This window comes from Accipiter gentilis, chromosome Z (genome assembly GCF_929443795.1).
Source record: "Accipiter gentilis chromosome Z, bAccGen1.1, whole genome shotgun sequence".
Taxonomy (NCBI): domain Eukaryota; kingdom Metazoa; phylum Chordata; class Aves; order Accipitriformes; family Accipitridae; genus Astur; species Astur gentilis.
Window position 1 is genome coordinate 88,224,623 of NC_064919.1, and position 12,906 is coordinate 88,237,528.

Consider the following 12,906-nt stretch of genomic DNA (forward strand, 5'->3'; position numbering starts at 1 on the left):
CTGTGTATGCGTCTTGTGTACAAGTGCGTACACACTGCCTGCACATCAGCTCCTCCTTCTCTCTCCGCGTTTGCCTAAAATTGCCAGCGAAAGCTGGAGATTTACTGAACCCTCTGGAAGTCAGTGACCCAAACCACTCGAGAACTGAGGCAACGGGCACAGCCTGGAATACGGAAATTCCACTGAAACATAAGAAAACACTTTTTACTGTGAGTGTGGTCAAACACTGGAAGAGATTGCCCGGAGAGGTTGTGGAGTCTCCATCCCTGGGGTTACTCAAAACCCGCCTGGACGCGGTCCTGGGCAGCCTGCGTTAGCTGCTCCTGCTTGAGCACGGGGTTGGACAAGGCGACCTCCAAAGGTGCCAACCTCAATGGTTCTGTGAGTAAAGCTCTAAAGCTGTAGTGTCTTTAACGAGACTATATCCTTGTCCTCACAATCATGATAAGAATTTCTGATAGTCCAAAAAGCGGTATTTTTCTTCAGAACTTGCTTGAACTGCCACTACCTTGCAGCTGAGCTGCATTATCTAATGGGCCTAGAAGCCTCGTTACATGAGTGATTCAGCAAGAACAGGGCTTATTGATGGAGCCAGGGAAAGGAGCACGTAGTTCACCACCAAGATGTGAACACACAGCTACACAGGAGACTGTCGTCTTTGGAGAAAGCAATGAATGGTTGATAAATGCCACTGTTGGCACCAAGTATGCAATGAAAATGGTCTCAGCTATTATTCCAGGAGACCAATTTTTTGCTTTTTAGGGTTTATGCATTTACATTAGCAGAACCTGCCAAACCATACCTTATATGCCAAGGAGAGCATCCCCAGCTATCACCCTTGTACAACGTGGCACTCAACAGTCAATTCTGAAAACTGCCAGAATTAGTCAAAGCACAGCCTGTCTTTTTGCTGGAGGTCTTCCATCAAACACTGACCGGACCCGAACCAGTAACGCGCAGCCTAGCGAGCCCACAACCTGCCACAGTACAACTGCACACAAGCATCATTCCCCTTTTTATCGCATTCACGATAGCACAGAAAGTCAGAGTGCAGCGACTGCGAAGGCGAACCAAGCTCCTATTAGCACTCAACCACAACATAAACCTATTATTGCACATTACAAATCGCAGTGTTATTCTGTTGCCAGGTTATAAGCTCCAGAAAGGTGCCCTTGGAATGCTCACTTCCAACAAAATAGCCCTCAGCTTAACATTTGATCCAAAGGGCTAAGAGAAAAGCACTCCTTTTACCACTAAATTGCAGTATTGGGTTTTAGCATTTCTTCAATTATGACATGGACAATGAAACCGTGTCTTTCTGGATGCATGAGGAATTCTGCTAAATGAGCCATTCAGACATCTGAACTTAAGTCTGTTCCTTTAATACATTTGATTAACATGGAAATTTTATCTCTTATATCATTATTTTAGTGCTGTAACATCAAAAACATTAGTCCACAACGTGCCCATGATCACAGGAGGATAGTTTATGGGCGCTAGAACTAATTTCTGGAGCAGAAGCAATGATTCCACCTCCCAAAGCGAGATGCTCGAGCAGAAATGACGACAGAGGTGAATCTTCTCCAACTATAAATTACCGCAGAAGTTACCTGGCAAAATTCTGCTTCCCAGCTCCGCTGAACCAAATGGGACTTCTGCCATCGACCTCACGGGAGCCAGAATTTCATCCATTCATATTGATCATTTGTGCTTGGGGCAGGAATGTGTACTGACGAAGTCAGGGGAAGCCGGATTCAGAGTTCAGCTACTCCATCTCCGTACCCCACGTGCAAGATTATACCTATGCAAGAGGTTAGTAGGGCTGTAGCCACTGAGGAGGAATTTTGGACTCCAGGGGCAAGGAGCATTTTCTCTTTGCATTTACTTTAGCCAAAGGCTATACGTACAATACAGCCTAATTCTATTTTGTACCGTGTTTCCTATGGAGCACATCATATCCACACACAGCTGTGGCTGGTAAGTACATATTGCTCAGTCAAGAAGTCAGAGTGTTCAAATACTTAAAAGCAAATAAACAAAGCACCGGAGCTTTTGTTAAGGGCATTGACACTTCCCATCTAATCACAAAAAGTGGATTAGCAATACACTTCGTAGGAACCTAAATTCATTGGTACCTTAGGTATCTTTTATCACTTTAGTACAGCTTTTGTGCGTTTTTTATAGGGAGGGAGAACGAAAGAGGAATTATTATAGGGAATCTTGCCATCAAAATGAGAGGAAACCTAGTTATTTGACTAAGCAAAAAAATACTAAGTAATTTGTAACAGAAGAATAAAATGAACTCGCTGTGTCTCCAGAGGTCTGCAATATGATCTTCAGAAAAGGTAGCTTGCCAATTTAATTGAGGTAGGAGTTATTTAATTTTTTTATATACAGGTATAGTTTTCAATAAAACTACATATGCCTATAATACTGCAATGGCAGATGTGTCTCGATTATTAGAGGTGGGCTCTAGGGAATATATACAATGGATCTTGAAATCCGTAAGCAGCTGTTTGGAAGGGAGGGGTGGAACATTGCAACACACACACATGTTCCTTAAGTGCAGTAATGTTTTGTTATTTTACTGCAGGTGTATTACAGAGATGAAATTTAATAACTTATTGTATACGATACCAATAAAACGGAAAGATTCTTTGCCCTGACGTTCATGAACAAAGTACAAATTAGAAGCAGTTCAGAGCGCAGCAGCTCCGTGCACAGACACACACACACACCACCTCGGTTCACACCTTCCCTGTCTGCAGTCACGATACCGTCTTTTTTATTGTTTACTATGAAATGCTGGGCAGGCCATAAAAAAAAGGGAAAAAGAAAGCAAACCCCCAAAGTGCTCTGCAAGGTAGTGAAGAACGTGTTGTTGATCAAATTCAAGAAAACCAAGAGCATTTAAATGCACAGGGCAGCATTCGTGCGTTCACTGGTGAGGTCTCCGAGATGTGGGAAGCCCCTGTGTGATGCTACTAGGGTTATTTTTGTAATAGTTATTCTTTAGCGGCTTAAATCAGAAGCCTGATTTCAGAATATGCATTAGTCTCAATCTCATGCTGAACGAAGCAGTGAAGAAGGACCTTTTAAAAGTACATATCAGATAAAAAAGATAATCCCTCCTGCTTTTTTTTTCTCCCTTCTGCCTTTGCTGGACACCTCTTCATACAATTAGAGATGTTGCAACAATTCAATAATTCGCAGCAGAAAAAGGAAGTCCCAGCACTTCTGGAAGAAAAGAGAAAATGGGCAATAGCTATTTCTGTCCATTCCCTTCTCAGCATGAGAAGAACAGCATTATGCAAGGATTTACAGCCTTACCGGACACACAGACAGGCGGGCATGGGCAGCTGGGCTGAGTTAATCCACATGCACTTGCTGCAGAAGCTGCCTGTGTCTTTCCTTTCATTCCCATTACACTCATTTTCATGTTTTCCAGCAATACTTCTGCTACTTCTATACAAAATCTCTGTCAAAGCTACGGCATATCCTCCCTCCACTACGCTCACTGAGCCACAAACGTTCAAGAATTAAAATCCAAGGCTTTCCTTGCCTTCCTCCATGGGAAACGTTCAGTCTGCTACTGTAGGCAGGGAACAGAAAGGGATGGGACAGGAGGGAAGCGGGGAGCAGGTCGGCCACGCAGCCACCTGCTCAAGGAGGAAAAGCCAAGGACTTCTCCCCTCGGAGCGAGCTATGACACCGAGAGGATAAAACGCCACACGCATCTAATAAGAAAACCTTCCGAGAAAGCACCTTGGCTGTCCCAGCTGAATGGAGAGGGGGCCGCAAGCCCCACTGTGCGCCAAAGGCTCCTCTCGCCCATCACAGAGGGCCAGGGGAGTAAGAAAAGATGGGAGGTAAAGGAGAGAGGATCCAGGCGCACGCAGGAGGAGGGACGTCAGGAAAGAGCGCGTAGCGTCTGTGAAGAGACTGCAACGTCCAACAAATATTTGGAGTCAGATCTGACGGGAGAGGATACGGGAAAACATTAGCAGCTACAAGAAGGCTGAACTCCGGTTGGGTCTGCGTGAACTTTTCAATGAGTTTCTAGAAACCTCAGTCAGAACCGGCACATTCGCTCGCCATGGCAGCCTGCTGTGCCCTTGAACAGAAGCCTCTCGGAAACCCACACCGCTGCTTCCCGAGGGACGGGGCGGAGGTTTTGCAGGGAGAGGAGAGAGCACAGCAAAGCAAGGAGGAAGAGGGGAGTCGGAGAAAAAGTGCCGAAAGGAAGACAGAGAAGAGCCGAGTTAAACGATATACATTGTGTTACAGCACAGAAACACTCTCTGCGGGAACGCTGCCCTGCCAGTCACATCCCTCTGACTTCTTAGGATCTCGGAGTCCACTCCTTTCTGATCTGGATTCCTTGAATAAATTGCTACTGATACAGTCCCTCAGGAAATCCTGGAAAGCCACAGAGCTGCTGCAGGTTTGGGCGGACTGCCCTCGGATGCCTGCGGCATTGTAAATGCACGAAGGAGCCATTTTGTTGCAGCCTCTAATGCTGCTTGTTTGAACTGAAGCTGCAATAAAAACAAAGTTAAACATCATGCCTATGTCATTCTGGTGGTTGGCTTTTCTCTTTACCATGGTATCTTCAATTAAGCTGATGGCTAGCAGATACGATCTCAATCTGGATAAAGTTTACTATATTTTGGTAGCAGTTGTGTTTTATTAAAAGAAAAAAAAAAGGGGGGGGGGGGGGGCAAAAAAAACCCTGGCTGAGCTTGTACAACTCCACTAGCTTTTACCTTAGCACTTCATTCCAGAGTCAGCTTTTTAACAGTGGGATGGTTCCAAATGGCCTCTGAGAGTATTTCTTGAACATCAAGTAAATCGGTACATCCAAAACCAACATTTAGACTCACTTTCTAAAAGACTTGGTAGTAAAAACAAGTCATCTTAGGATTTGGGGATTTGCTTTAAGTTAAAACACCTCAAAAGCTAAGTATCTGTTACTATGCATTTGCCAAAAAGGCATAATCCAAATTTTCAAAGGACGATCTAATTTATTCCCACATACAATCTCGAGCGTTGCCTTGGAAATCTATGGTGTATGTTTTCTGACCATCAAGCTCATTTTGCAGTTCTCTTTATTCATTGCTTTTTTGAATTAACTATTGCTCAGAAAAGCGCAATAGCTCTGGATTACTCAAAGTCGGTCTCGTCAACTATTAACCGATTAGTAGAGCCACACTACTATAAGCAGCACACGTTACCATTAGTCTAATAATAGTATTCTGTGTATCCAGATCCTCTTGCACTAAGGAATACCAGCGTTTTATAAGCGCTGTAGAATTCATAGAATGGTTTGGGTTGGAAGGCACCTTACAGTTCATCTAGTTCCAACCCCCCTGCCGTGGGCAGGGACATTTTCCACTAGATCAGGTTGCTCCAAGCCCCATCCCACCTGACCTTGAACACTTCCAGGGATGGGGTATCCACAACCTCTCACCACCCTTACAGTGAAGAATTTCTTCCTTGCATCTGATCTAAATCCACCCTCTTTCAGTTTAAAGCCATTACCCCCTGTCCTAGCACTACATGCCCTTGTAAAAAGTCCCTCTCTGGCTTTCTTGTAGTCCCCCTTTAGGTACTGGCAGGCTGCTGTAAGGTCTCCCCAGAGCCTTCTCTTCTCCAGGCTAAACAGCCCCAACTCCCTCAGCCTGTCTTCATAGCAGAGCTGCTCCAGACCCCTGATCATCTTCACGGCCCTCCTCTGGACTTGCTCCAACAGGTCCATGTGCTTCTTATGTTGGGGGTCCCAGAGCTGGACGCAGTCCTGCAGGTGGGGTCTCACCAGAGCGGAGCAGAGGGGCAGAATCCCCTCCCTCAACCTGCTGGTCACGCTTCTTGTGATGCAGCCCAGGATACGGTTGGCTTTGTGGGCTGCAAACGCACATCGCCGCGTCATGTTGAGCTTCTTGCCAACCAACACCCCCAAGTCCTCCTCCACAAGGCTGTTCTATGTCCACTCATCGCCCAGCCTGTATTTGTGCTTGGGATTGCCCCGACCCATGTGCAGCACCTTGCACTTGGCCTCGCTGAATTTCATGAGGTTCGCACGGGCCCTGTCAAGGTCCCTCCGGACGGCATCCCTTCCCTCCAGCGTGTCAACCGCACCACACAGCTTGGTGTCATCGGCAAACTTCGGCTGAGGGTGCGCTCAATCCCACTGTCCATGTTGCCGACAAAGATGTTAAACAGCGCCGGTCCCAGCACCGATCCCTGAGGAACACCACTCGTCACCCATCTCCACTTGGACATCGAGCTGTTGCCTGCAACCCTTTGAGTGTGACCATCCAGCCAATTCCTTATCCACCGAGTGGCCCATCCGTCAAATCCATGCCTCTCTCCCTAACGCAGCCCCTCATTTTTAGTTGTAATTGGGAAACCGAAACATGGTGATTTACAAGCTGATCCTCCAGCCAGCACAAGGTACTCACATTTCCTCCAGAGCGTTTCCCTGCTCCCACCACGATGCTCACGCACAGCCTTGCACCAGCCCCTGCTCTGCAACCACTGTTGCAGCGGAGCGGCTGATGCTCAGTTCCACCTACCATTTCATTTCTTCTAGCTCTTTCTGCTTTTACCTCTTTACAGGGCTGATTTAGATGAAGCTCTCCAAATAAAGAAGCAGATGCACTGTTCTTCACTACCACGTGCAGACCCTTACTTACCGTCTGAGTACCCAACCAAGAACACAGACTAATACAGGAAACTAGAATAAAGTTAGAGAAATCAAGTAGGTGCACTTTTTTTAATACGACTGCCTTGCTAATCCCCCCAAAACCAGCACAATATAAAAAAAAATTGATCTTTGGGGAAATGGTAAGTAGCACAGAATTAAGACAACATGCAAAATCCTGACTTCACTGAATGAAATGAGATTTTTGTCATTAACTTCAATGAAGCCAGTGTTTCAAAAGTGTCTTGACAACAACTTCGGTACATGTTTCTTAGATGACTTCTCTCTAATGGAATTAAATAGTTCCCAAGATAAGCTTTCTTCCATTCCCACTGTAATCAGTGTTGTATTTGCTATGGTTTTCAGTGAGAGCCCAATTGGGCCCTAGGCTCGGAAATAAAAATCATCTTGAAGTAAATGGGTTGCTGTGTATCTGACCTCTTCTCTCATTGGTGTGAACACAGCACAGGGATGAAACCTCAGATCATTGCTGCTATTTGTGTGAAAAGAGGTTGTTGGTTTTTTTCCTACCAGAAGATTAATAGGTAGCAAGTTCAATATCGTTAGGTATTTAGTTTTCCTTAATTGTTCCAGGAACTCATCTACAGAGAGCAATGCATCACATCTGGAGGTAGCAATTTACCTTTCAGAAATCAACAAAATCTGCATGCTCCTCCTGGGTTTAGGAAAAAGGAGCTCACACAGCTACTGCCACTACTCCAGTCCCTCGGATAACCCAAGGCTTCAGGGGATTCTCAACGATCTGCAGTATCACCACCAATATTTCCTTTGGAATTCACCAAGTTTTCTTCAATATCTTCTGTCTAGATAAGCTAATCTTTCTCAATACATGTGAAAGCACATCCTAGAAATCTTGCAATAGGCTTGTAGCATTTAATTTTCTTTTAAGCCTGAAGGTTCATACTTGTTAATAATTTGGTGGATCCTGATAGTTCTGCAGCCTGGAGAACAGACAACAGATGGTCCAGCCTCAGCATTAAGCATTATTCCTTCTGTACCTTTCAGGAATTCGAGAGATTCTTATTTTAGCAATATTTTTTGCTCCTTCCTGTCTGGGCACCGGTCATCTGCTTCACCCAGTTTTCCACTATACTTCAAGAGAGTGGATGCTCTCGGTAGAAAGAAAGACCCTATTCCATGGATTGGAGTTTTTATTATTTGCACTTTTACTGTAGTATCTTCCTAATAATCCTCAAATTTTCATGAATGAAACCAAAGAAAAGGAGAGTGGATAGGTAGGGTTTTCTCCATCACTTTTTCATTGACGCTACACAACCACAGGGCACTGCCACGCAGATATAATCAAGGATCCATCCAGAGAGCCGACCATGTCTGTACCAACTGACTCCTGAGGAAACTCCAGAACTGGTCCACCAAAGTGTGAAAAATAATTATTCGATGCTATTGTTCAGGGGAAAAAAAACGCATTAACTCTCATACTACAGCCACAGCCATTGGCTTGTTTATTGGAATAAATGTTGGGGGTTTTCTGGTATCTTGACAGACCGTATTCCCTGGCACAGAGGACAGGCAGCGGCGCTGCGATGCTCAGCATTCCCCCGGTTTGCACTGCCCGTCGGGGCTTATCCTCTTTTTCACACAATACGAAGGAGCTCGCCGAAAGGCTGGAGCTCGTTGGCACTTTCAGGTTTGTCCTCTCCTGCGTTCTGGACCAGAAGAGAAGTCTGGCGAGCAGGAGCGGCGTGCGGACTTCTCCTGCAGGTGGTTGGTGCTGCATGAAAAGACAAGGCAGAAACCGCGCTGCTGCCTGTTTCTGCGGGCAACCGTCCTCGTTACGGCAATTACCCGGCAGTTCCCCACGAGGGGTTTCAGCTGTTTGCTGATCTGTCACTTGGCCGAGAGAGGCCAAGCCAGGCGGTGGCACGGCTCAAGCAGGGCCGGGAGGGGTCCGCAGCTCCCGCCAGCCGTTCCCGCGGGATTGATCGGAGCTGCCCCGACCCTGCCACGCTCCCAGCGCCGCGGGTGCGGCGATGCGGCAGTAACGTCACGCTGAGTAATTTCTGTATCGTATGACGCTGGGGGTATCTGGCACCAGGTCACTCTCCGCTACCACCAAGAGCAAAATGCTGTGCAAAATGCCACCGCGCCTTGGCTGGGACACAGAGCTGAGGACGCTTAAGAAAAAATTATGTGTTTACGGCAAACTGTCTTCTCAAGCCTACAGCTGCACCTCTCTGCCCTTAGATTCTAAGATTAACTTTTTACTCCCAAAGTAAAGAAAATACACGTCTGCGTCTTGGAGATATTCAGAGATATGGGTGCACAAAGGGGCCACAGTACGGGTCACATTAAGACTCCACACACGAGGCATATATAGACCATATAACTTATTGAAGTGTAGTGCCGTTTTGAACTCAGGAACAGTTTCTAACTCACTTGCAGTCTCACGAGATCATTCAAACACAGTAAGACTGAAAGAAAAACAAGAAGCAAAATGCAGCAAAGAAAAGGTATGTTCTCAGATGAAATGTGAAACTGCAGCAGACCCAAGAGAGCAGCAGAGCGGGATCTCCAAGAGGCTGGAGCTGCAGAGGAGACAGGTCTCATCCTTGGACGGGTGCTACTACACACTGGGGACAATATCCCCAATGCTGAGCACGCCCTGGGGACAGAAACACATCCTGCTACCTCCTAGCAATAGAAAGCAAAAGCATACAAGCATTTTAAAGCAAAGAGCACTAGCTAGAAATGGCTCCTAAAACTAATTAAGAGCTACTGCAGTTGGTTTGGATCAGATGAGGGTAAGGTTACACATGCGACCTTCTGCACTTATCTGTGCTGGTTATTGGAAGTGAAATCACCAAGTCATTTACCGACTCACTCAAGAGTTACGTATGTGAAGGTTCAGTGCATCACTAACTTTACTTTCAAGGCTTGGCCTGCAAACCTTCACCAGCAAGCATCTCCGCATCCTTCCAGTTTGTTCTACACAGAATTAAACGCAGCTAATTGTGCTTTAAGCAAGGCAAAGCAGCCTCCCCTTATCACCCTGCCCGGTCCAAGCTCAGCGTGCAAAACTTTGCACAGGAAACGTCCCCAAAACTCAAAATGATGCGGACGACAACCGGCAAGTGCGGGGGCCTCTCCAGCAGCAGAACAAACCCTCACCTCCCTCCGGGCTGATGCCGGCCGCGTTAGCGGAGGGGTAAAGCAGAGCAGCTCCACGCCGGCCAGCGGCAGGGGCCCCGCGGCCACCTGCGCAAGGGAAACTGCCACCCGCCGCCGAAAAACCTCCGAAACCAGACCCGCAGGCAGGCTCCCGCGCAGGAGCCCACAGCATCGCAGCGGGGGCACGGGGCTCGCGGCCCAGCTCCCTGCCACCGCCGCTCAGCGTTCCCGGGATGTTTCCCCCGCGGTGGACGGCTGCGCCCATCCGTCCATCCGTGGGAGCCCGTCCATCCGTCCAAGGGAGCCCGTCCGGGCGCGGGGACCGGGATGCGACCCGGGGCATGCGGCGACAGCCGGCCGCGAGCACTGCCCCGGCCTCCGGCCGCTACTGATGGCGGACACGTGCGCGCTGTGAACAGAAATTTCTGTGTAATCGCTCAAATGGCTTTGTTTTTCTACACTAAGTGTTTAAAAAAACCCCAGACCAACGACGTAAGAGTAGGCTGTTTCCCCACGTTATTAAAGAACACGGACATACGAAAGGAAAGCAGAGATCAAGTATTTCCCTTTCCTATAGGGAAATAATATGCATTTTGGCTGGTTTTTGTTGGTTGTTTTTGGTTTGGGTTTTTCTCCTGGCAGATTTGAACAGTATAAAGCTTTGAATATTAAGAAGGCTATTAAAGTCTTTCAATAGTTTTCCAAAGTGCGAAGCTACTGCACTTAGAAAAAGGAAAGGAAGCCTAGCACTCTTCAAGAGCAAAATGAATTTAAACACACGATTAATATTGCTACTGAAATTAAAAAGAAAGTGTCTTTTAAAAAAATCAATTGTCTTGAAACAAAGCACAGACTTTTGGCTATTGATAGTATTTTTAGACTCAGACTTTCTCTGGAGACTTAAAAGTATGCAAATGCAAAGTGCAGAGAGGCGCACACACACACATGCTATACCTTTGTATTACATTGGCGTTTTATTATTTAATTAAACTACTCTTATTTTTCTAGCTCACGCATGCTTCCCTTGAGACGGCTTTGCTGTTAGCCTGCTGGCCTTGACTTCCAGCCAAAAACAATTCAGAAACAAAAAGGGACAACAAATCATATTTTCACAGACATTTTTATCCCTCAATACAACCTTGTTTTCACACAACATCATACAGATTCTATGAAAACTATAATTTATTGCAGTAGCCATCCAAAGCTAGGGGCTGACACAAGCTCTGCGGTGTGTTTCCACTTCTGTAATTTCTGAAGTTGTGCTGTTGGGAAGGACCCGCCATGCTGAACAGTGCGGCATTGTTGCAAGGGACAATAATCAATAGTTCCCAGCAGCTCTGACTAGGGCGGTATTAGGTCAACCCAAGTACTCATAGTCTCCAGTAACTGTATCCTGGCTAGAAAAGCTCAGGCAGGAGCTTTAAAACCTGCATTTGCAAATAAAGCCCGTTTCTGAGAAATGCACATCTGCAGCCATCGCCGTTTATGATGGAGCCTATCCCTAAGACGTACAACTTTAAGAAGCAAACCTCATTTATCAGAGTATTTATCACAACCCCTCTGCTGAGCAGGCTTTCGCTTACCTGGTGGCAACCCTGTAAATTCGAATCTCTTCCATACGATGAGTACGAACCCCTTTCTGTTTTACCTGTTAACAAAAAAAAAAAAAAAAAAGATGTATAACACATATAAACAGATATATATATAGCTTCTCCAAGCACTTTATATGATGTTCACCACATTTTCCTAGTGCTGTTTACATATGTAAAATAGGCACTGCTGACTGCGTAATGCATGTAGGCAACAGAAAGGGATTAACACTTTTTCATGCTGAGGATGGTGATGTGAAATAAACTTCCTAATCTCGGCTGCGCTGCTCCACACACTTCCTGGAACCGGGATTTAACGGGCTTCCACCAGCTGGCTGGAGGTGCGAGCAGACCTCCTCCGTGCCTCCCCCCCGCCTCGGGGGCTGAGCACCCAGGCACCCTACCTGCCCCCCACCACCCAGCGCCGCCCCGGGGGCACGGCGAGCCCCTCGCCGGCTCTCCGGACAGCCAGCTTCACACCCAGGAGCTGCTGGGGATGCGGCTCCCCGCTCTCTTTCCCAGGAGGAAATTCCCCCGTGATCGAGGTGACGATGGAATTTACGCCGGGGAAAGACACCGACTGGGAATTCGTCATTTGCCACCGGGGCTGGGGCTGCCCCAGCAGCACTGGGACTCGAGCGGGGGCCCAAGGACCGCCCAGACCCTCTGCCAGCCCTAAGCACCCTTTTCTTTTTCCTTTTTTTTTTTCCCCAGGAAGCCTTTAACACTCAGAACCAGCAGCCTGACTTGCAGTACCGGTTACGGTTATGCCATATTTGCAAAGGAAAATAAAGGTTCTTTCAGGTTTGAATGGCCAGACTCAAGCAAAATCAAGAAGGGAAGAGGTGGTTTCTGCAAAGCATTAAGTCATGGCTGAGCAGCACCGCACCACGTGCTCCGGAGACAAAGAGCAGTCAAGAGGGCTGATACAAAACATATTGACACTAAAAGACCACCCTTATGGTGAGGATAATCACGGGAGGGGGGGAGGTATTATCTAACAAAACATCCAAGAACACAGTAAAAATCACTCATAAAATTAAAGTTTTTATTATAGGCTGGGGCATAAAACCCACAACACACAGTACCAGTTACCAGGGACCAGATGCTCGGTTTATCTCTGCGCGCAACTCCCAGCGACGCCGGGGACACCTCTGCACCCAGAAGCCGGGTTCACGGGGCTGCGCACCCCCACGTACGAGAGACGCGGCGGCAGCCCCACGCCAAAGCCTGCGCCGCCGAGATAAAGGCGCTGTGCTAGCGTACCTACCGGAGCCATTAAAAAAGGTCCTTTAACCACGTTTAGAAATATCAGGTTATAACGACGACGATATCCACCGGCCTCGCCCATTGCCGGGGCGCGAGCACGGCAGCGGTGAGGGGTCCCGAGCTGGCGCTGCTACTGCCCGGCGGCCGCACGGCTCTGCTGTGCTCGGTTTTCCCAGTGCGATCCAAATTTCATAA

At 47.3% G+C, this 12,906-nt stretch overlaps 1 protein-coding gene across 12 annotated transcripts in view; it reads right to left on the reverse strand.

Annotated features, from left to right (window-relative positions):
• Positions 1 to 12,906, reverse strand: part of TCF4 (transcription factor 4) — a 245,647-nt gene that overhangs the window by 113,920 nt on the left and 118,821 nt on the right. For all 12 annotated transcript variants that reach the window (XM_049794247.1, XM_049794243.1, XM_049794246.1 and 9 more), the window contains one exon: positions 11,437 to 11,501. In XM_049794247.1, the coding sequence (XP_049650204.1) occupies positions 11,437 to 11,501 (65 nt within the window). The remainder of the gene's footprint in view (positions 1 to 11,436; positions 11,502 to 12,906) is intronic.